The sequence below is a fragment of the Dromiciops gliroides genome, chromosome 6 (genome assembly GCF_019393635.1).
Source record: "Dromiciops gliroides isolate mDroGli1 chromosome 6, mDroGli1.pri, whole genome shotgun sequence".
NCBI classification, from domain to species: Eukaryota; Metazoa; Chordata; class Mammalia; order Microbiotheria; family Microbiotheriidae; genus Dromiciops; species Dromiciops gliroides.
This window is the reverse complement of record NC_057866.1, coordinates 13,733,639-13,757,409: the sequence shown is the minus strand read 5'-3', so window position 1 is coordinate 13,757,409 and position 23,771 is coordinate 13,733,639. Positions and strand designations below refer to the sequence as shown.

The 23,771-nt window shown below is 49.7% G+C and overlaps 1 protein-coding gene across 1 annotated transcript in view; it reads right to left on the bottom strand.

Moving 5' to 3' along the window:
* Positions 1-4,151: 4,151 nt before the first annotated feature.
* The window catches only part of VWCE (von Willebrand factor C and EGF domains), a 31,851-nt gene continuing 12,231 nt past the window's right edge, over positions 4,152-23,771 (bottom strand). Inside the window, exons 6-20 of the mRNA XM_043969694.1 lie at positions 21,349-21,465; positions 19,332-19,460; positions 16,198-16,667; positions 16,026-16,119; positions 14,646-14,728; positions 13,826-13,913; positions 12,709-12,794; positions 12,274-12,391; positions 11,053-11,138; positions 9,936-10,032; positions 8,317-8,399; positions 7,612-7,702; positions 6,512-6,594; positions 5,747-5,837; positions 4,152-4,865 (exon numbers count right to left, since the gene is read on the bottom strand). Of these exons, the coding sequence (XP_043825629.1) occupies positions 4,264-4,865; positions 5,747-5,837; positions 6,512-6,594; positions 7,612-7,702; positions 8,317-8,399; positions 9,936-10,032; positions 11,053-11,138; positions 12,274-12,391; positions 12,709-12,794; positions 13,826-13,913; positions 14,646-14,728; positions 16,026-16,119; positions 16,198-16,667; positions 19,332-19,460; positions 21,349-21,465 (2,318 nt within the window). The 3' untranslated portion in view covers positions 4,152-4,263. The remainder of the gene's footprint in view (positions 4,866-5,746; positions 5,838-6,511; positions 6,595-7,611; positions 7,703-8,316; positions 8,400-9,935; positions 10,033-11,052; positions 11,139-12,273; positions 12,392-12,708; positions 12,795-13,825; positions 13,914-14,645; positions 14,729-16,025; positions 16,120-16,197; positions 16,668-19,331; positions 19,461-21,348; positions 21,466-23,771) is intronic.

Genomic DNA, 23,771 nt, shown 5'->3' with positions numbered 1-23,771 from the left:
TGATGCCGCTGATAGAGGGGACTCCCAGATAAGGAAGGAGGGAAATATCAAAATGGGCTTAGTCAGCTCTGCATTGCTCCACAATGTCCCTACCCTTTCTTTATCCCAGGAGCGTTCCATCTTCCCATCTCAATCCATATCTCACCCCAAAATGTCTCATGGCCAAATGGAATGATGGGGTATAGCCAACAGAGCTCTAGGAGTGGAGTCAGGAAGCCCAGAGTTCAAATCCTGATTCAGATACATAGTAGCTGTGTGACCTTTCTCAGCCTCAGTTTTCTCATCTACAAAATGGGTATACATGTAGTACCTACCTCACAGAGTTGTTGGATCAAATGAAAGAATAGATGAAGGGCATTTTGCAAATCTTCAAGTGCTATATAAGTACTATTAATAGTTAGCTAGGGGGCAGCTAGGTGGTGCAGTGGATAGGGCACTGGCCCTGGATTCAGGAGGACCTGAGTTCAAATTCGGTCTCAGACACTTGACACATTAGCTGTGTGACTCTGAGCAAGTCACTTAACCCTCACTGCCCCACAAAAAAAGAAAGGAAGAAAGAAAGGAAGAAAGAAAGAAAGGAAGGAAGAAAGAAAGAAAGAAAGAAAGAAAGAAAGAAAGAAAGGAAGGAAGGAAGGAAGGAAGGAAGGAAGGAAGGAAGGAAGGAAGGAAGGAAGGAAGGAAGGAAGGAAGGAAGGAAGGAAGGAAGGAAGGAAGGAAGGAAGGAAGAAAGAAAGAAAGAAAGAAAGAAAGAAAGAAAGAAAGAAAGAAAGAAAGAAAGAAAGAAAGAAAGAAAGAAAGAAAGAAAGAAAGAAAGAAAGAAAATAGTTTGCTAAATGTACCTGGGAAATTCTGGTCTACAACCTCGGGAATCAGAGACCATCTAGTTTAACTCAGATGGAAAAAAAATAATAATCTTCTCTGTCATATTGAGTGAGTTTTCAGCCTCTGCCTGAGAGCCTCCAGATAGGGGGATTTCACTGTCTCCCAAGGCAGCTCATCCCCCTGTTAGACAGCTGTGATTGGTTGGATTAGGATAGCTAAGGGGCCTAGAGTCAGGAAGACTCATCTTCCTAAACTCAAATCCAGCCTCAGACACTTACTAGCTGGGTGGCCCTGGGCAAGTCACTTTACCCTGTTTGCCACAGTTTGCTCATTTGTAAAATGAGCTGGAGAAGGCAATGACAAACCACTCCAGTATCTCTGTCAAGAAAACCCAAATGGGGTAATGGAGTCAGACACAACTGAACATCTATGATCAGCAAGAAGTTCTTCCTTACATCTAGTCCACTTTTACCTCCTTGGCATATACCCATTCACCCTCTGGAGCTGTGCAGCACAAACCTAATTTCTCTTCCCTGTGACAGCGAGTCCAGATACTTGACTCCATTGAGTCCACTCTTCTTCTTCTTCTTTTTTTTTTTTTTTTGGGTAGGGCAATGAGGGTTAAGTGACTTGCCCAGGGTCACACAGCTAGTAAGTGTCAAGTGTCTGAGGCTGGATTTGAACTCAGGTCCTCCTGAATCCTGCTTTATCCACTGCTCCACCTAGCTGTCTTAAGTCCACTTTTCTTTGACGTCCACATCCCCACCTCTGGTAACCAAGTCTTATGATATGAGCTCCCAGCCTCACTGCCCTTCTCAAGGCTCTCTCTGCTTGTCACCATGCTTCCCTCACTGGGGCAAAGCCCAGTATTTCAGATGAGGTCTGAGCGAGACACTACTGAAATTAGACTCTCTCCTGACAGGCTTTTCTTGTCTGAATTCTTGCCAAGCCTAGGCAGACCAGAGACGGTCCCCACCACCCAAGGCCAAAAGAAGGGTAAAGACCTAAGTTCTGTGCCCCTACCTGGAACACCACAATATGCCCAAAGTCAGCTCGAACTGCTTAAGAGGAAGAGATGGGTTTGCCACCATTTTGTGGAAGGGGATGGCATGTAAGAGTCTGTCCCAGACTATCAAAGACACTTCAAAGCCTTTGGGAGTAAAAATGTTCTGGGTCCCTGGCTAACAGCCACACCCTCTTATGCCTCCCAAGTCATTCCTTCCCAACTTTGCCATTTCTCATCCCTTAATAGCGAATCTCCTAAAATGTTCAACACCTGGAAACATAAAGCCATCCATTGAAAGGCAGGTCCTCCGCTCGGGGTCTTCACACACTTCTTGACCCCCAAGCTTAGAATGTTCTTTTTCCATTTCCTGGAATCCCTCATTCCTTCAAAACTCAGCTAAAGACCTTCACTGATCCTGCCAGTGGTTGGCGACTCTCCCACCCACCAAATGACTTTGCAGTTGCGTTCTATTTATACTTATGGGGGCAGCTAGGTAGCCTAGTGGATAGAGCACTGGCCCTGGATTCAGGAGGACCTGAGTTCAAATCCAGCCTCAGACACTAGACACTTACTAGCTGTGTGACCCTGGGCAAGTCACTTAACCCCAATTGCCTCACAAAAAAAAAAAAAGAAAAGAAAAGAAAAGAAAAAGAAAACCTCTAGTGAGAGGAAATCCACCACTTCTCCAGCAGCATAGCTATTTATATTTATGCGTGTATGTGGTTTGCCTTCTAAAGAATGTAAGCTTCCTGAGGGCAAGAACCATTTCACTTCGGTCTTTGTATCTTGGCAGCTGGCACAGGGAAGGTGCTCAATGCTGCTTCGATTGGACTGGACTAAATCCAAGTAACTTCTAATCAAGACATAGTGGGGCAGCTAGGTGGCACAGTGGATAGAGCACCAGCCCTGGAGTCAGGAGTACCTGAGTTCAAATCCGGCCTCAGACACTTAACACTTACTAGCTGTGCGACCCTGGGCAAGTCGCTTAACCTCAATTGCCTCACTAAAAAAAAAAAAAAAAAAGACATAGTAACAGGGGGCAGCTAGGTGGCACAGTGGATAAAGCACTGGCCCTGGATTCAGGAGGACCTGAGTTCAAATCCATATTCAGACACTTGACACTTACAAGCTGTATGACCCTGGGCAAGTCACTTAACCCTCATCGCCACACCCCCCAAAAAGATACATCAATCCACAATTATTTATTAAGCACCTACTGTGAGTCAGGCACGCTGGCTAGACTCTGAGAATACAAATGCAAGGAATGAAACACTCTCTCCTATCAAGGAATTTCAGGTCCTCTACCCGTGCCCCACGTGTCCCGGTACACAAGGGTTTGGCTGCTGGGCTTGGGGGGAGGGGGGCATCCCTTAGATTAAGGAAAAGGGCTTTCTCCCAGACTGGAATGTGGAGGTGAAGATGTGGTTTTTCTTCTTCCAGAATAGCACAACCCTGGACAATTTCTTTTACTTCTCAATGCTTGCGCCAATTCTGTCCAGAATATAAACTGGAGAAAAGGCGCCAACCTGCATTGGTAGAGGGAGATTCTCTCTCCAGGAGTTCCTTAAGCCAAGCAAATCAAAGATCCCATTTTTATTCCTATGCCCTAGAATGTAGCCTTAGGTTCCCATCTAACCTCTCCCTGGTCTCTGTGGGAAGGCGATGAGGAAAAGAGAGGGGTGAGAATGAGCTGGGGCGAGCTTGAGGTAATGGAGAAAACCTTTCATTGGGAAACCTCGGGCTAAAAAGATGAGGCTCCGGGTGTTAGGCGACCACAGGGGAGGGTCTGAAGCCACTGCGCATGTGGTCTGGCCCCAACACCTCCTCCAACTCTTCCCAAATTCCTTCCCCAGGAAATCAGAGAGGAGGCTGGGAAGATGACCTGACAAGATGGGGGAGGCTGAGATCCACTTCCTTCCTTCCTTGCCTGGGGGAAAGAGGGGTCTGGAGTTCATCCAGTTTTCATTCCTGTCAAGCATGAACTTGATACCACTGGGATAAGGTGGAAACCCAGGAAGAGGACGGTCTCTTCCCACTCCTTTCACCAGGGACATCTCAAAAAGTGGTCCTGAGTGTGCCCTGGAGCAATGCATTCTCCCTGTCTCTCTCATTCTCATATTCTCTCTCTCTCTCTCTCTCTCTCTCTCTCTCTCTCTCTCTGCCCCATTCTCTCTCCTATTCTCTGTGTAATGGGGGAAATCTCTCCCCCCTCTCTTTCCTGTTCTCTTTCTCCCATTCTCTCTCCCATTCTCTCTCCTGTTCTCTCTCCCTCCCATTCTCTCTCCTGTTCTCTCTCTCTCTCATTCTCTCTCTCCCTCTCTCTCTCTCTCATTCTCTCTCTCCCTCTCCCTCCCTCTCCCTTTCTCCCCACCCTGCTTCTCTCTCCCCATTCCCTCCCACAGGCTTCCTGGCACAGCCCTCCAACCAAGTTCCCATTATACACTCTGCTCTCCTTCACGGGAGGGATTCTCTGTAGGCTTCTGCCAGGGAGAGCTGGGAGAAACCGTAGGGGAGGAAGAGAGTCTAGCGATGTTGGGAGAGGTCCCAGGAGGCACTGATCTGACTGTGGGCGGTTCTGAAGGGTCCTGCCTGCCCTCAACAGGCCCGGAAGACCTTGTTATTTTGATGATGGGCAATGAAAGCCCCTCAGATGCCGAATGGGCGTGGAGGGTTCCCAGAACCCTAGAGGGTGGGAGGGAAGTCGCTGCCATAACCGGCAGAGATGGAGGAACCTCTGGGGAGGTAGGAGGTAGATGAGAGGCTCCGGGTATAAATCGATCGAGGCACGAGGCTCCTGGTGAGGAACAAGGGGCCAGAAAAGCCCTCTGCCGCCCCGTGGGCTCCACGTGCGAAGTCTCCACAGACACATTCCTTCTCAACAGAACCTGCAGCTGCTGAGGTTTCTGACTCCGAGTGCCAGCCTGGGGGACCCCAGGGCAGATGCTGCAGTTTTGGGGGGTCATGACTGCTTCTCCGGAGCTCCTGGCAGCTTTAGGTGGGGAGAGCTCAGGCATCCCTTCCACAGGAAGCAAGACCCCTGAAGTTTTTTGGTGGGGGAAGGAAACAAAGTCAGTGCAAACATGACCCCCCACCCCCAGCCCCAGGCCTGCCAGGCCCTGAGCACCTCCTGCTGTTTCATTGGGCCCCAGCCTGATGATATCTATTCTTCTAGACTGAGGCCTGTGTTCTGAGGCAGCTGGTGACATGGTAGAGCAAGCACAGCACCTGGAGTAGGGAAGACCCGAGTTCTAATCCTACCTCTGACTCTTAATAGCTATATGATCACTGGCAAGTCACCTAACCTCTGTCAGCCTCAGTTTCCCTATTTGTAAAAATAGGCATAATCCTAGTACCCATCTCCCAGGGTCACATGAGGATAGAGGGAGATAACATTGATAAAACCTTAAAGCAGGGGCAACTAGGTGGTGCAGTGGAGAGAGCACTGGCCCTGGATTCAGAAGGACCTGAGTTCAAATACTACCTCACACACTTGACACTAGCTGTGTGACCCTGGGCAAGTCACTTAACCCCAACTGCCTCACCAAAAATCAAACAAACAAACAAAAAACCCTTAAAGCAATATACAAATGTTAGTTTCTTTGGATCCTCAGTCCTTTGCACAGGGCCTGCTACAGAGTAAGTGCTTAGTAAATTCTCATTGACTGCTCTTGCCTGACTAAGTGTGAAACTGGAATCAAAAGGACCTCCCTTCAAATCCTGGCACTAACATTTCCACTTGGCATGACCTTGGACAAGTCTCTTCCCCTCTCTGGGGCTTAGTTTCTGTAAAATGAGAGGGCTGGACTCTATGGCCCCAGAAGAGGCAAGAGAAGAGGGAGGCCTGGGGAAGAGGAGGGAGGCCAGGGTAGAGGAGGGAGGCCCGGGGAAGAGGAGGGAGGCCAAGGGCGAAGGTTTCACCTTGGCAGGAGGAGCAGCAGTCCCTTGAAGCTGGACCCGGGTCAGTGCAGGCTGGCTGGCAGGTGACCTTCTCACAGTGCACTTCCCCAAGCTGAGTGGGCAGGAAAGCACCAGTGAGTAGCCCTGCCCACAGGAATGCCCTCCAGGGCTTTGACCCTCAGGCCTCCAAAAAGAAATATTCCCACTAAGCGGAAGAAAACCAGACCACCCTGGCCCCAGTGCAGGAGCAGGAGCAGGAGGGACAGGGTAGACCAATGCAAACTGCGTCGGTTCTTGAGTCAGAGGACTTGGATTCAAATTTTGCGTCCAAGGATCATAGATTCAGAGCTGGAAAGGACCTCAGGAGCCTCTCGCTTTACGGATAAGGACACTGAAGCCCAGGGCAGGGAAATGACTTGCCCACACCCCTGGTAAAGGTATGAGGCAGCACTGGAACTCGGGTCTTCCTTATTCCAAATCCAGCCACCAGAAACTACCTTCTGACCTTGGGCAAGTCCCCACCTCTCTATGGGCCTCAGTTTCCTCATTTGTAAAATTACGGGTTTGATCTCTAAGGTGCCCTCCAGCTCTGAAATCTATGATCCATTTTAAATCAATCATTTCTTGTCATCCCGGGTCCCCACAAGAAAGGAACGAGAGGGCCGGGGGCCAATAGATTGTTGGTCCGGCTTTTGGGGGGTGGAGAGACACAAAAAGGTCTACAAAAGGAGGGAAGGGCCAGGGATGTCACCAACAGGTCTGCTCCCCTTGATGGGCATCATTCACCTGGCAGATGCAGCGAGTACAGGGCTCATTCTCCAACAAGAACACCTGCCCGTTGCCCACCTTCCTCCCTTCGTAGTTACAATCTGCAGAAGGAAAGAAGGAAGAGGGCCAGTGTGATCAGCCTGTGCTCAGCCCAGAGCCACAGAGCACCCACAGCCCTTCACCATCTGGCTCCAGCCGACCTTGTCAGTATATTGCACGTCCTTCCCACTCACGCACGCTCCACTGGTCATCTCCCACTTCCATGCCTTTGCCTAGGCAGTGCCCTGAGTCTATGGTGCACTCCCCCTTACCTCTGCCTCTTAGAATAGCCAACTTTCTCCAAAGCTCAGCCCAAATACCACTTCCTAGAAGAGGTTTCCCTTCATGTTGCTCCCCCAATTCCTAGTGTCCCCCTAGAATTACTGTGTTCAGTTTGGATGTAATGACATAATAGAGTCAGCTGAGGTGTCAGGAAGACCCGAGTTCAAATCTGGCCTTGGATACTGTGTGACCCTGGGCAAGTCATTTAACCTCTGTTTCCCTTAATCCACTGGAGAAAGAAATGGCAAACCACCCCAGTATCTTTGCCAAGAAAACCCCATCAAGGGACAGCTAGGTGGTGCAGTGGATAAAGCACCGACCCTGGATTCAGGAGGACCTGAGATCAAATCTGGCCTCAGACACTTGGCACTTTCTAGCTGTATGACCCTGGGCAAGTCACTTAACCCTCATTGCCCCACAAAACAAAACAAAACAAAACAAAACAAAACAAAACCCATGGACAGTATGGTTGATAGGGTCACAAAGAGTTGGACACGACTGAACAACAACAACATATTATATACACATATACAGAGAGAGAATTACATATTTACTTCTATGTGTATATGATACTTCTTCCAGTAGAATGTAAACTCCCTGAGAGCAGGGCCAGTTTCCTTTTGTCTCTGTGTCTCACACTATATCCAGCACACAGTAGGTGTTGAGTGAATACTTGATGTATGAATGAATGAATGAATGAATGAATGAATGAATGAATGAATGAATGAATGAATGGATGGATGGATGGATGGATGAATGAATGTGCACAGAGGTGACTGGTGGGGCTGCTCACTCACCATGGCAGATGGGGCAGCATTCCCCCTCGGGGTGGAATGGATAAGTACAGGAAATGAGGCAGTCCACGGGAGAGCAGGCCACGGAGCCCAACTACAGGACACAGAAACACACAAGGGCTTTCTAGGGGGGGGTTGTAGGGTGGGAGCTACAAAGGACCCTGAGGGACCCTTTCTCTCCACCCACTTTACAATCCAGGAAGCTGAGGCTAAGAGTACTTGCTCAAGGTAACCTGGGGAATAAAGAAGGAGAGCCAGGATTTGAACCCAAGGCCTTGGTGCTCTTGGGACAGTCTGGGCAGGTAGCTGTGATCACAGGAAAATGGAGATCTCATTCTGCTAAGAGATGCAGGCCATGGGAAGTGGGGTGAAAGGTGGAGATGGGAAGGGGGAGCTATCCCACACCAGAGAAGGTAATGTCCCACACCTACTGAGAAGACACAAGCACTGGGGCACTCTCTGTCACTGAAGAACAGCCTCAGAAGCTCTGCAAGGCCTTGGGGTCTGAGTTCAAGAGGCCAAGGGCCAGCTAGAGCTTTTTCAGAAGGCAGCAGGTGGCCCGAGGGGAAATCTGCCCCTTTGCCCTTTTACAAAGGAGGGAGTAGCTGCAGTCTGCAGGTGACCATAGAGCTGACTTAGACCAGGAATTAAAGGCGGGTCCATGACCATTAACCATGGGAGAGGAGAGGTTCTGAATGTGTGTCCTACCAAACAGATGCAGCTCAGACAAGGGTCCAGCACAGAAGGAAAGGTTTCGTTATTGTAGAATATTCTTCCCGTGTAGGTGCAGCCTGTGGGGGAAGGGAGACAAGAAAGCAGGATCAAAGTGACCGTCTGTGGCCCTCCCAGGTATACATTGTTACCGATCTGGGCCCACGTAGCCCCCCACGCCCCACGGGATGACTCCATCAAAATCCAATTCCCGGGGCGGCTAGGTGGCACAGTGGATAAAGCACCGGCCCTGGATTCAGGAGTTCCTGAGTTCAAATCCGGCCTCAGACACTTAACACTTACTAGCTGTGTGACCCTGGGCAAGTCACTTAACCCCATTGCCCCGTAAAAAAAAAAAAAAAATCCAATTCCCCACCAAGGCTAGATTTCATTCTGGGCCTTTTGTCCCCCTTGGTTTGTCAAGTCAATTCACCTCAGTTCAATTTCACAAACATTTGTCAGTTGCCTACTATGGGCTTGACACCAGAGACTGAAAGACACAAATGAAACAAACACTCCCTGGCCACAGGAAGCTTCCATTCTACTGGAAGAAAATTTTTATTTAACTGGTCATTTCACTTGGCTCGCTAACTTTGTGCAAGTCCTGATTCCCCAACCAGGTTATGAGCTTGGGAGGCCACTGTGTCCAGCTCAAGGTCTAAATTCCAAGTGGAGGAGCACAAATCCAGGCACTAAGTCGGGTACTCAATAATTGTAGTTCGAATTTAATGGAACACTAGCATCATGTACCATAGCAGCTGGATGGGACCTTGGGATCACATAGTCCAAACCCCTCATTCTATATATGAAGAAACTGGAGCCAGAGAGGAGAAGAGGCTCTGGTCTTTGATAAGCTATTTGAATGGATCTGTAATCAATCAGAAAGCATTCATTAAGTGCCTACTATGTGCCAGGCACTGTGTCAAGGGCTGGGCCAAAGGGCTGAGGTCTTGCCCTCAGAGAGCTCACACTCAGTAGACAACACAGAAATTACAAATAGCACATTCAAGATACAATACAGATGAGATGGAAGGTCACTGTGGTGGGAAAGGCTTCCTGAGGAAGGGCTGCCTCCCATGATCACCTCCATGAGGTAAGCACTCTCTCCATTGATACAGATAGCAAGCCATCATGTCAAATTCTTGTCTATGCCCTCCTTGTCCTACATCCTCTACAGAGGGACCACCCAGTGCTCTGGGAATCTTCCTCTAGTTCCCTTGACAATGTTGACCAGCCAATGGCAGAGCTGAGATAGCAGCGTAGTGTCCTGGTATAACTACTGAATTTGAAGATGAAATATCTGAATCCAAATCCTTCTACCTAACAGTATGACCTTAGAACAGTCACTTCACTGTCTGGGGCTCAATTTCCTCATCTGTAAAGTGAGGACTAAATGGCTCCAGTTCTAGGGCTATGACCAGCAATTGGCACAGTGCCTAGCCCCCAACAGGTGCTTAATAAATGCTTATTGGCTGGTTGGCCTCTAAGGTCCCTCCCGGTTCTGTTGCAATCCTGACTTCATGAGCCTTGGTTTTCTAGCTCCCAACCTAACACTATTAGGATGAGTTGAGTTCTGGAGGGGCCTCGGGAAGCAGAGGAAGCCAGCTCTCCCTTACCTGCCGAGCAGTCCGGGCAACACTGCCCTGGGATCCGAATAGGGTGAGGACAGGTCTCCACGCAGTCAGTCCTCTCACAGCTCACAGAACCATCTGCCTGAAAGAAGGAGGCACTTGACAGAAACCCCTGAGGCACTGCTTGGAGCCGAGCCTGGCTAGCTCTCTCCACCACCACTCCCCACTCCCTAAGCTCCATTCAGAAAGAGGAAAGCAGCCCTTGTGGCTAGCACTGCTCCAGCAAGAGGCAGCTCCGATGCCCGAGATCACTGATCAAAGCTGAGCCAGAAAAGGAAAACAAAACTTTGCCCCATAACAGAGCAAAATCCCAGACCCACCCACCTCAGGCAGATAGCTCCCCAACAGAACCAGAAGCTGGCCTGATTCATCACCTACACTGGTGTTCTTGGGTTTCCCCGGGGAGGAGCCATTCACCCCAAGCATACAGAGTACAGTAAGCCCCTCTTTTACACAGGGGAGTATCCCCTGAAGAGGAATGCAAGCTTTACCAAAGGACAGCGACCCGAGCGACCCAGCGCTGAAGAGGATCTGAAGAGTGCTTACCCCTGCTCTGGGCAAAGTGGCACTGAGCTCACTAACAGTGGCTCCGAAAGCGTGCCCAGTGAAGGTGGTCTCTCTTCTGAGGATATCACAGCTCAAGGGGACCCTAGAGACCACCTAGTCTAACCTCTTCATTTTACAGGTGAGGAAATTGAGGCTCAGGAAGGTCAAGTCACTTGCCCGGGGTCATAAAGCCGGAAGGTATCAGAGGCAGGACTGAAACCCAGATCTTCCCGAGGGCCAGGCCCATTCTCTACCACTGTCCTAGGTGGCCTCTCATGCTGAATTGATTTTTTTGAACAAAAGCATTTGGTCAATCTCTATTTCCCCAGATTTGATTTTGCAGAATGCTCTGGGTCCTAACCTATGGTACAACAATGGGACGAGGCAGCTATACCAAAGCTAATGAGATGGCAGCCAGAAGCAGCTTAGCCTCAGTTAACAAGGACAGGACTCTGGAGATGGCCAGGTAATGGGCAGGAGCATGAGCCTTTCTATCTCTGGACCAAGCAGGGGAGAACAGGTAAAGCTGAATGAGGTAGAACAGGCTGTCATTCACCTGGCAAACGCATAACTCACAGGGATCACCAGGGGACCAGATCTGTCCAATGGGAAATTCAATTCCATTGTCATCCAGAGAGCAGCCTGCCCACGAGGAAAGAAGCAAAGGACACCAAGGGTGAGAGAATGAATACAGGAGAAGGGAAGGGAAGGGGTGTACATAGGAGATAATGGATGTGCCTAAGAGACTGGGCAATGCCTGGAGTTAGCGAGTAGTTTTGTGGAAGCTCGGAGTCAGAAGGAAGACTCCATCTAGTCTAATCTTCTTGTTGTTGTCTGACTCTTCATGACCCCATTTGGGGTTTTCTTGGAAAAAATACTGGAGTGATTTGCCATTTCCTTCTCCAGCTCATTTTATAGATGAAGAAACTGAGGCAAACAGGGTTAAGTGACTTGTCTAGGGTCACACAGCTAAGAAAGGTCTGAGGCCACATTTGAACTTGGGTCTTCCTGACTCCAGGACTAGTGCTCTATCCACTGAACCACCTAGCTTATTAGAGCTATCCAAAAAGTAGAATGGGCCTTCCATGGAGGTAGTGAGTTCCCCATCACTGGAGGCCTTCCAACAGAGCCCAGATGACTACTTGCTGAGGCTATTGTAACAATCAATTCATATGTCAGGACAAAGCACTGAATTAAATCCCAGGATTCTCCTATCTCAGGGCTGGAAGGGCCCTCAGAGACCACCTGTACAAAAATTCACTCTACAAGTGACCATCTAGCCCTTGTCTGAAGACCTCAAGCCTGTAGGGCACTAAAAATTCCAGGTCTTTTTCAGATGACTGGCTGTCCAGCCACATCTTCTCCATCTTATCCATGTGACGTTAACTGTCTGAACCCTGGTACAGGACTTTACATTTATGCCGACTGAATTTTATCTTCGCAGGTTTGGGCCAATGTTCTAGCTTGTCCAGATGTTTGAATCTGGGCTCTCATGTAAATGGCCTCTTAGATCCCAGCCAACCTTGAGATCCTCAGATTCAGCCCAGGGTTCCCCAAAGCCTTTGATAGGGTTGGGGGGGGGGAAGGAAGGGTCTCTAGGCCATTCTTTGTTTTGTTTTGGTTTTTTGTGGGGCAATGGGGGTTAAGTGACTTGCCCAGGGTCACACAGCTAGTAAGTGTCAAGTGTCTGAGGCCAGATTTGAACTCAGGTCCTCCTGAATCCAGGGCCAGTGCTTTATCCACTGCGCCACCTAGCTGCCCCCTAGGCCATTCTTACCTGACACTGGTGTGGGCTCTCGGCAGGTAAAGCAGCACTGGCCTGGCCCCAACTGCCACTCCTCTCTTGGACAGTTCAGCTCCGGGCAAGGTGTGAAGGAGCAGTGAACTTCCCCATTCTGAAAGAAAGATACAGGATGATGGGACAACAACAGGAGGCAGCTCCAACAGTTCCTCCGGAAGCCTATTCTAAAGGTGGGGACTGAGAGCCAGGCTCTGAATTCTCCATCATTCTTCTGTTCTTCCTCCTTTGCATTGGACACGTAGTTGGAAACACCCCCTCCCCCAACAACAACCAAATGACAGGAGTTTGTGGGGCGAGTGAGAGATGGGACAGAGCTATCTCATCGTTCCCCTGCCTTACCTGGCTTTAGTCGCCCACCTCCCCCCAGAAGGGATGCGAGGGAGCAGAGCACCCTGGGCCAGCCGCCTCTACCTGGCAGACACAGGTGGTACATTCGTCCCCATCCCCGCTGAACTCAGCCCCCTCTGGGTAGAATCGGCCATGAAAATAGCATCTCACTGCAAAGGAGAAATGTGTCAAGTCCTCTGCACACCAGCAGCTCAGGAAGAGGAAAGATGGGGCGCCATGCGAGGGCAAGGGCCCACTCCCAACTGGCAGCTAGAGCTTATGGGAAGATTCCTATGCCCCTGAGCCACTTCACTTTTCACCCTGAGGAATTCTGTTTTTCAGCTTGGGCACAGAAATTGGCAGGGAATGAACTATGTACAGAAGCCAGTCCTTAACAGAAAACATGGGGAGCCCCTGGATAGCGAGAAGGAAGGGGGAATGGCCCAGACGCATCATCATGACAAGGATGAGAATACCCAGAGCTGACAGATAAAGGTGCTTTAGGGTTTGCTAAATGTTTTCCTGACAAACACCTGGAGAGGGAAGTAGAATAAAGAGAATGATTCCCATTTTACAGATGAGAAAACAGAAGCAGGAGGCTCGCCGTAGATTTAGAGCTCGAAGAGACCCCAGAGCTCATCTAGTTCAAAGCCCTCATTTTACAGATGAGGTTCAGAAGTGGGATCCCAGTTGGCAGTGGAAGAAACCAGTTTTACAGATTAGGAAACTGAGGCCATGAAAGCAACAATTAAGTACTTGGGCTCTGTGTGATGGGGCCTTTCAACAGAGGAAATGGCTCGTCCAAGGCTACAGACTCTCTAAGAGATCAGACTCCAGCGGAGAACTGGCTCTGCCCGATCCTCGGGGCCACCTTTCTCATGAGATCAGGGCATCTATCAAATGGTAAACTAATCCGGTCAAACTGCCAGGGTCACACCAGCTGCTTATTGCATCATGGAAAGGAAAACCAAGTTTTAAAAAAAAGTTTTGAAAGCCCTATCAGTCGGTGAGGGCATAGCCTACTCTGCTCAGGTGCCGCTCCCTCCAAGCCTAACCTAGCCTAGCAGCCGTCCCATTTTAAACACACACAAAATCATTCTTGTCTACAAGGTCTAGAATCCTATCTTCAGATTGGAAAATATTTGTGGCCTGGCTTGGCCGTGATGGGCAGAGAGAGCCCAAATAAGTCAGAGAGACTTACCTGGCATGCAGGGACAGCAGTCAGACTGTGGAGGGGTCAGGCAAGGACCAGGAGGACACTCGGGGGCGATACATGACACGTTCCCGGCCTGAGAGAGGCCAGAAAAGGCAGGGGGGAGGCTTTAGGTGAGGAACAGGCCTGGGGATTTTCAAGCTCCCTGGCTCTCTCTCCATGGCACACTCAGCCTCCTGCCCGTGCACAATGCCTTTTGACCAAGTAGAATCTTCAGACTATCCAGAGGCATGGAGGTGGGCATGCCCATTGACTGAGTTCTCCTAAATCCATTTATTAGCAAATTTTGTTGTGCTGACTCCCCCCACCCCCGACCCACTGAGACAAGATGCTTCTGCTAACCCAACTGTGCCAGAGAGTGAGCAGATGGACTTAGCAGGAAACCTTCCCCATAGGCTCAGCTGGGTTTCCAGGTCCACCATACGCCCCAGTGTTTACACGCTGAATCCCTTATTACATTGGCAAATATTTTGCCTGGAGAAAGATCAGCCTCATTGGCTGGAGGTTTCCTCAGGAGTCTCCCGCTCCCTTCCTAACCAGATGGATTGTGTTTGCTGCATTAACCCTTTGCTGCCTGCCAAGGGCATCGCTGCCTCTGAGCACCCCCTAGAAGAAGCAGCCTCCTTCCAGTGGGGCTGCCCCCACCCCAGCAGGTCTCCATACAGGAGCCTCAGCGAGATGGAGAGCTCACCCTATGGGGAGCCAGCTCACGTATTCCCCGCTTTAGTATTGGGTACCTCCTAGGACTCCCCAGAGAGCTAAGGAGACAACCCCTTGGGGGCTGGACACTGGGTGGAGAGGCACTTACGAGACAGACGCAGACCGTGCAGTTCTCATCAGGAGGGGAGAACACGTCCCCCTCAGCTCTGGGCAAGCCGTCATAAAAACAACCTGGAGAGACAAGGAGGAAATGGAGCCACCTGGGGCTGGGGCTGGGGCTGGGGCTGGGGGTTGGGAGTCTCCCCTAAAGGTCAGGATCCAGAGAAACCCCGATGAACCCGACAGAGCTTCCTACTAAAGAGGGGTCCCCCTTCAGTGACTAACATTTGGACCAAGGAAAAAGTAGACTCAGAAACCTTGGAAAGAATCATCCCTCAACCAATGTGGAATTCATTAAGCCACATCCCCCAAGGGCTGGCCATGCTGGCACCAGGAGGGACCTCCCTCAGATGCTGCCGAGTGAGTGGCATCTCCACACAGCCCTCCTTCCACCAGGCAGGGAAGAGGAGACGCTCTTCCGTCTGAGGCTAATGAGGAACATGAGGGAGGAAGAGGGAGCTGCAGCCGCACTGGGGCCTCAGGACACAGACACACATCCCTTTCTCTCTCTGGGGGTGAATCCCAGGCAGGTGTCTTAGTCACAGCCCCTCCTCCTCCTCCCATATATCCTAAGGTTACTGCTCAGCCTCCTCAGCCACAGCACAGAGAGAGCTGGCCTTGGAGTCAGGAAAACCTGGGTTCAAATCCTACCACCAATCTGTGGGATCTCAGGAACTCACCACCTCTGTGAACCTCACTGTAAAGCGGGCAGAACCATGCCTGGCATTCTTATGGGGATGAGTTGTGTTTGTCCAATGAGAGGTCGTGTGATACAATAGAAAGAAAGAGCTTTGAATCTGGAGTCAGGGGACCTGGGCTCAAATCACAGGGTCACCTTGGAGGTCATTGGTCGAGCTGTATCATCCTCCAGATGGGGAAACTGAGGCAGAGGGTCAGTGACTGCCCCAGGGTCACACAGCTAGGAAGTGTCTGAGGCTGGATTTGAACTCAGGTCTTCAGACAAGAGACCCAGCTCACCATCCACTCCTTCACCCTCCTGTTTGAGCACTATGACCTTCTCTGTCTGGGTCCTCTACTGTAGAATTAGGAACGGACTGGACGGTGTGTGAGGTCCCACCAGGCTTGAGCCCCACAGTCCTCTGAATCTCAGAAGCTAGAAAAGGTGACTAATTATGTCTGGTGTCGATATCGGCCTTAAGACTCACAAAGTGCTTTTCACGTGTTTTCTCACTTGACTCTCACAACAGCCCATGAGAAAGGTGCTGTTACTATGGCCAATTTAAAGATTCTACAGTTCGAAGGGTTAAGGGACCGGCCCAGGGTCACGCAGCTAGTTCAAGTCCTGTTTCCCGATGCCACATCCCGCACTTGGCCCCACCACAGGCAGCACCCTCGAGCCGACCCTCACCTGAACAATCGGGACAGCAGCCAGCATCTCGGGAGGGCAGCGGGTGAGAACAGACGGCTTTACACCTCACTTTGTCACAGGCCACCTCACCGTCCTACAACAAGGAACACCAGTTACCACCAAGCCATAGGCACAGGGCTGGATGGAGCAGGGGCCCAGCTGATGCACCCACCTGGCACCCACAGTGCAAGCAGCCAGGCTCGGTCCACTGGCTCCCATGCTCACGGGTGGCTCCTTGGTGCCAGCAAGGAGAAGGCACTGGTGCTGGCCGAGAGGTGGAGGGGCCTCTGGGAGGGGAAGGGGTCCTCACTGCCTCCCCGTGCAAGAGCGAGGGGGGCAGCAGACCTGACAGTATAGATGGTTTCACCATTCTTCCCTGGGAGGAGGAATTGGGAGACGGGGTGGCCACTGGAGCTGAGGCCACCGGGGACCGGGCGGAGGTGGAGAAGGTGGGTGGTGCCAAGGTCAGAGTCAGGACAGGAGTGGTTTTTATTACTGGTGGGGGGCCAGGGGCCCGGGAGGGAGGCCCATGGCCGGGAGGCAGGGCAGGAGGGCCAGACTCTGGAAAGAGTAACAGCATCTTTGGGGGGTGCTGCAGGGACTGGAGGATGGCAGAGGGGGCAAGCACGGCCTTCGGAAATGCTGAAAAAGAGAACATTGGGGGGTCAGCTCCCCCCCCCGAGGGCAGGGTCACCACATTTCAGTTAGAAGGGACCTCGGCAGTCATCTTGCCTAACCCATGGCCAAGCAGCGGTCAGCCTCCGAGACTGGGGGGAGGCTCCACGCCCTCTCAAGGCCGCCCATTACACTTTGGGAGAGAGGCCTAAATGACCTCCCCTCTGGTCCCCCCCAACTATTCCTCGTGCAGTTTTCTGGGGCTAACCCAATGCTGCTGCCCTAGGACAGGCCTTCAGATATGGGAAGACAGCTCCATGTCCCCTCTGAGTCTTCTCTCTAGGAAAAACCTTCTACATCCTTCAACCAGGAAGACTTGAGCCAGGGTCCATCAAGTTGTCTTTTCTTTTTTAATATTTGGATAACTATTCCTGTGTGTTTGGTTTCCTTTTTTATTATTTTTTTCCCTTTATTTTCCTTTTTGGACTTAAAAACATCATTCTGAGAAAGAGTCCGTAGGCTTCTTCACAAACTGGGTCCAAGACATAGGAATCGGAATGTTCGGCAATATGGTGCAGCCTCGAAGCCCATCATCACCATCCTGGGCGCCCCCTTCTGGATGCTCCCCACCTTATCAATCCCTTTCCTAACCCACAGCGCCCAGGATAGAACAAAAGAGCCACCTCTTGCAACCCTTCCCTTCTTTTCCCAAGGGACAACCAGAACAAGCATCTGCCCTCCACACCAGCAGATAGCTACCCTGCCTGCCCTGATTCTTCTCTTTTAAAATTAGGAGTCGTCTCCCACCATTAAAGTGGAAGCTCTTTAAGAGTTGGGACCGGGGGCAGCTAGGTGGCGCAGTGGATAGAGCACCGGCCCTGGATTCAGGAGGACCTGAGTTCAAATCCAGCCTCAGACACTTAACACTTACTAGCTGTGTGACCCTGGGCAAGTCACTTAACCCCAATTGCCTCACTAAAAAAAAAAACAAAAAACCAAGAGAAAAGGGGCAGCTGGGTAGCACAGTGAATAGAGCACTGGCCCTGGAGTCAGGAGTACCTGAGTTCAAATCCAGCCTCAGACACTTAACACTTACTAGCTGTATGACCCTGGGCAAGTCACTTAACCCCAATTGCCTCACTAAAAAAAAACAAAACAAAGAGAAAATAAAAAGGGGATACAAATAGGGCAATGTTATTACTACCTAGCAAAGTCTGTTAGACATTGTAAAAAGCACTTTGCATAACAAAAGGCCATGGTTTTATAAATAATCCTCTCCTTTGTTCTTTACCACATAGTGAAATCTTTAAGTTCATAATAAAAAAGGAAATAATTTAAAAAGGGAAGAAAGAAAAGAGGGAAAAAGGGGAAAGAGAAGGTATTTAATAGAAATATTTTAGAAATTAGAAGGAAAGGGACAGCTAGGGGGTGCAGTGGAAAGAGCACCACCCCTAGAGTCAGGAGGATTTGGGTTCAAATGGAGCCTCACTTACTGGCTCTGTGACCCTGGAAAAGTCACTTAACCCCAACTGAGAAAGCAAGAAAGGAAGGAAGGAAGGAAGGAAGGAAGGAAGGAAGGAAGGAAGGAAGGAAGGAAGGAAGGAAGGAAGGAAGGAAGGAAGGAAGGAAGAAAGAAAGAAAGAAAGAAAGAAAGAAAGAAAGAAAGAAAGAAAGAAAGAAAGAAAGAAAGAAAGAAAGAAAGAAAGAAAGAAAGAAAGAAAGAAAGAAAGAAAAGGAAAAGGAAGGAAGGAAGGAAGGAAGGAAGGAAGGAAGGGAGGGAGGGAGGGAGGAAGGAAGGAAGGAAGGAAGAGGGGAAACAAAGAAAGAGATGGAGGAAAGGAGGGACAGGATGAATGAATGAAGGATCAGAGAAGATGAAGCTCCCTGAACTCCTGGAACTTTCTAAACCACCAAACTCCAGTCAAGAGGGGCCTCCGAGGCCAGTGAGTCCAACCAGCGTAAGAACAATAATCCCTTGAAACCAAGGGTTTGTTCCCCTTTTTGTGCATCCCAGACTCCTCTGATGATCTGGGGAAGCTTATGGACCCCTTCTCAGAATGTTTTTTTTTAATACATAGAGTTACTAAGGAAACTATTATATCATATATTATATTGAAATATAGGGGCAGCTAGGTGGCGCAGAGGATAGAGCACCGGCCCTAGAGTCAGGAGGACCTGAGTTCAAATTTGACCTCAGACACTTGACACTTACTAGCTGTTTGACCCTGGGCAAGTCACTTAACCCCAACTGCCTCACCAAAAAAAAAAAAAAAAGAAAGAAAGAAAAAGAAAAGAAATATAGTTATCAAAATATTTTTTAAAACCACTCACAGACCATAGGTTAAGAACCCCTACTTCTACAAAATGCCTGGCAGATGGTCATCCAACACTTAGCACAATGATGGGCATATAGTAGGTGCCTAATAAATGTGTGTGGATTAAGTGAATTAGATGGCTTCCTCCACAAGCATTTATTAAGCACCTACTGTGTACCAGGCACTATGCTAGGTCCTAAGAACACAAAAACAAAAATGAAAGACCCCCCCCCCCCCAAGGAGGTTTAATTGTCCTTCCCTCCACGCAGCCTCAATCTTTGGTACAATTTCCACCTGTAGGCCAAGCAGAATAGCCAATCTCCTTTCCGCCTCACAGACCTTCAGAGAGAGAAGGGCAGAGGTTAAGGATGCTTACCCTCACAGGACGCCCTGTCTGCACTGAGGCGGAAGCCCGCCCGGCAGGCGCATCGGAAGCTCCCCACAGTATTGTGACAGGAGTGATGGCAGACGCGCCTCTCTGGGGGTCGTCGACATTCGTTTACATCTGCAGAAGAGCCCAAACGCACACACATATGTGGGCTCCTTGCCCAGCACAGGACATCCCAATAGGCCCACACACCGTTCCCTGTCACTAAGGGACCTTCTTCCTGCCCCAGGAGAGATAGAGGCCCCTCTTCCTAGGCCCCTTCCCTGTCCCGGATGGCCACACCAAGGCATCGGATGCTACCCAAAACAGTTCTTCCTACTGCCTTATATGAGTCCCTGTGTCCCTAAGCAGGTTAAGCAGGTAGCACAATAGAGCACTGGGCCTGGAGTCAGGAAGGTCTGAGTTCAAATCCAGCCTCAGACACTTAACTAGCTGTATGCTCACTTAACCTTAACCTGTTTGCCTCAGTTTCCTCACCCGTAAAATGGGGATAATAATTGCACCTACCTCCCAGGGTTGTTGTGTAAAAGGTTTAGCTGTACCTGGTACACAGCAAGTTCTAGATAAATGCTAGCTACTAAGCCTCTGGTAGACAATAGGCATGTTAAACAACGGACTCACCTCCTACACAAATATGACCACAGCCCCATGCACTTCTGGGATTTCACAGAGCTGGACAAAACCTCAGAGGTCATTGAATCCAACTCTCATTTTACAGAGGAGACCGAGGCTCTAAGGGGTCGGTCAGGTGATTACCCAAGCTCATGTAAGTAGTGATAGTCAGGTCTGGGAGTTCCCAACAAGGATGCTGGGTGGGAAAAGGCAGCACCGTTCTGAGGGACGGCACTGAACTTGGTGAGATGGGACATGAGTCTGAAATCACAGCTTTGGCACTGTGTGATCTGGGGCAGGTCACGCAATAATAATGGCAACAATAACACTGACATTTGCATAGCACTTTAAGATTCACAAAGTATTTGACATATCTCCTTGGATTCTTATAACTAGTTTCGGAGGCTGATGCTATTATTCCCTTCCTTTTACAGATAGATAGTAAGTGTCTGAGGCTGGATTCGAACTCAAGTCTTCCTAGAACCAAGTCTAGTCCTCTAGGCAAGGTACGACCTACCAGCTTTGCTCTGACAGCCCAGAAGAGATCCTGGATTAAATCTGAGGGGGGACCTTTTCAAGGATAAGGGACCCAGCTTCCAGCTCCCCTGTCCAGTCAGTAAGGATCCTGGATGAGTTCTTGAGTCGTGTGACTGGGACAGAGCAGAGCTCAAGGCCAACCACTGGGGAACCTCTCTGTGTTCTTTAAGCTGCTCATGCATTAAAAAACACAGGGATCATGGCACCCATCAGCAAGGAGGGCAAGCACACTCAGGACACAAGAGCCGAGGAGCAGCATGGGACTGTGTTAAGGCAAAGGAGGGAATGAATGTTATCAAAGTTCGTGGACCCACAGACTTTGGGCCTTATGGGTCATTTGGTCCAATCTCTTCCTTTGTTTGTTTCATTTTTCTCCCTGAATTGAACAAACTCCAAATAAAATGAGCTTTTCCATAAATGTAAAACCAAAGAGGACTATGTATGAAAATGTAGGTCTTGTTTTATAGACTTCACTTTTTCTTTCTAAATATATAATAAATTAAGCCTGGAGTTTTCGATGGTGCCCTGCTTCTCAGTGATTCCTTCCAGCCTTCTGATCTCATCTTATTGGGGTGGGGGGGGTTGTTACTCAATCCCTCCCACCCCCACCTTCTTATGCTCAGTTGTGTACATGGTGTCTCCTCCATTGGACCGAGAGCACCTTCAGAGCAGGGAGGGTGTTTTTGCCCTTCATATCCCCTGTGATCAGTTAGCACAGAGCCCAGCACATGGTGAAGGTTTATTCTTCCCTGTCCCTGGGACTCAGTCCATTCACCCTCCTGAAGAGGGAGTTGAGAGTGAAGATGGCAATGCCAGCCGTGGCAGTCCCTGTTAGTCCCTGCCAAGTCTCACCTACCTACACAGGAGTGACGGTTACCATGGAGGTAGAAGCCTGTTCGGCAGGAGCACCTATAGCTGCCGATGCTGTTCTTACAGCTCTGCTGACAAGGGACCCCCAAGCACTCGTCAGTGTCTGAAAAAGAAAGGCATGAGGCAGTCACAAGAACAGGCAACCCAAACGGCGGCTGCCTACGTGAAGAGACTTCACCAAGGCAGGCAGCCAAGGCTCTGTCCAAGGCACCAGTCTCTGAAGGGGGCACTCTTCCTCTGAAGGAGTCCATATACCTGGGCTTCAAACCTTTCTGTCCTCTGCTAGCCCATGCTGGAAGGGGGAAGATGACCAGGTTTTACAGAGGTCCAAGGAGAAGGAACAGAAGCCACATTCCCCCTGCACCTGCTCAGACTTGTGAAAATATTTTTAATGACTAGGGCTAATTTGGGAGGCTAAACTGATTGGAGGACTAATCTGGGGACTTTTGACTATTTGGCTATCTGACTGTTTAATTTAATATGGGCCGTTTATAAAGTTCCACCGCACTGCTCTACTCCCAAATTGATAAGCAAAATATAAAGAAGGTTCTTATCTAAATAATCAAAGTAGAGTTTATTTATGAGATACTATGGAAAATTAAGAATACAGGGAAATAAAATGTACAACCTGCTTTCCTGCGGTCTCTTTCCCACCTGCTGAGCTTCGAACTTCTTGAATACAATAAGGGCCTTAGCCGCCTCTGGCCTCAGGGCACATTATACTTTCCCGGCTCAGCTATTTTCTTCTAATTCCTCTTAATCTTCACTTTCTCCAACCTGTACCCTGTGCTGACCGCTTCTGTGCTCTCCACTGCCTCCTTGTAGCCCCGTCTCTAGTTTGCTGCGCTCCAACCTTTGCCATCTCCTCAGCAACCTCTTGACCTCTTCTTGTCCGTCCGAACTTCTTCTCAGCCTCTCTCATCTGCCCCGGTCCGTCCAAACCTCTCTAATCTCCTCAGCCCCCATACCTTGTCAGCCTTCCTGAGTCTAACCCCCAGGTCTATATATACCTTTTCTTCTCTCCACTCAAATCTCAGGGCTTCTTGCACCCACACACTAGCCAGAGCTGCAGCTAGTGGGGGGGGAGTGCTCCAGCTTCACATGCCTCAGCACAGGCCACATCAGAGCCCAGCATCTCTCAGATACCTCCGCTCAGGTCGGAGGGAGCTGGGGGCCTCTTCCCCACAGCTGTCTGACCCAGCGTCTTGCACAGCCCACAGGGCTTTCTGGCTCAACTGAAGCTGAGGAGGAGGGGGAGAGACCCTGAGGGCCTAAGGCTTTCTAATCTCAGCCTAAAGGTAGGGTCCCCAAATCAAAATAAATTTCCACAGACTACCTGCCTGTTAGCTATTTTTGTCCTAGGTTAAACAATTTCTGGTTACCCCCCTACCCACATAGTCTAACCTTTGGGGATGCAAAGACAAAAGTGGAATACAATGCCTGCTCTCAGGGATCTTCCATTCTATTTCCCTTCTTACTCCAAAGCCAACCCTCCAGCTCAGGCCCCCACCACTCCTCACCTCTCCCCATCCCCAGTCTATCCCCCACGAAGCTGCCAAAGTCATTTCCCTCAAGCATAGGATTGACCCCGCTGCTCTCCAGCTCAGTGAATTCCAGAAGCCCCTCCCACTTCCAGGGCCAAATATCTTCTGGCTGGCCTTTAATACTCCTCTCAGCTTAGTCCCAACCTTCTTCCCGGCCTTATTAGGTATCACTTCCTTTTCTGTACTACATAGTCTGGCCAAACTGGTCTCTCTGATCCTTATGCACACAACTCCATTTCCCATCTCTGTCTTTGCACCGTCTGGGACCCATGACTGGACTGTTCTCCCTCCTGAACTCTGGCTCAGAATCCTGGGATTTTTTAAAGACTTGAGTTCAATGCAAGATGCCTTCCTGAGTCCCCAGGTGCCAACGCCTGCCCGTCTAAGGTGCTCTTCCACATACTCTGTATTTAGCTCATAGTATATATATATATATATATATATATATATATATATATATATATATATATATATATATATATATATATATATATGCTTATTTCCCCAATTAGACTATGAGCTCCTTGAGGCCAGGGCTGCCTTTGTTTTTGCTTCCAAAACTTAGCACATACTAAGTGTTTCAGGAATGCTTGTTGACTGACTGACTGACCTGCAAGGCCCTAAAGAGCAGAACCAAGGACAGTGGCTACAACAGAAGGACAGTCGGGCTCAGTGGAAGGGAAAGCTTCCAACCCCTCAGGACTGTCCTAGGAAGTGCTGAGTCCTTCCAGAAGCACTGTCCATCTTCCAGGAGGGGCTATGTGACCATTTCTTAGGAATATCACTAAGGGGAGTCAGCCCCTTACAACGTGACTTCTGACCTCATTGTTCTACTCAAACAGCTCTCTCCAAAGTTACTGAGGAT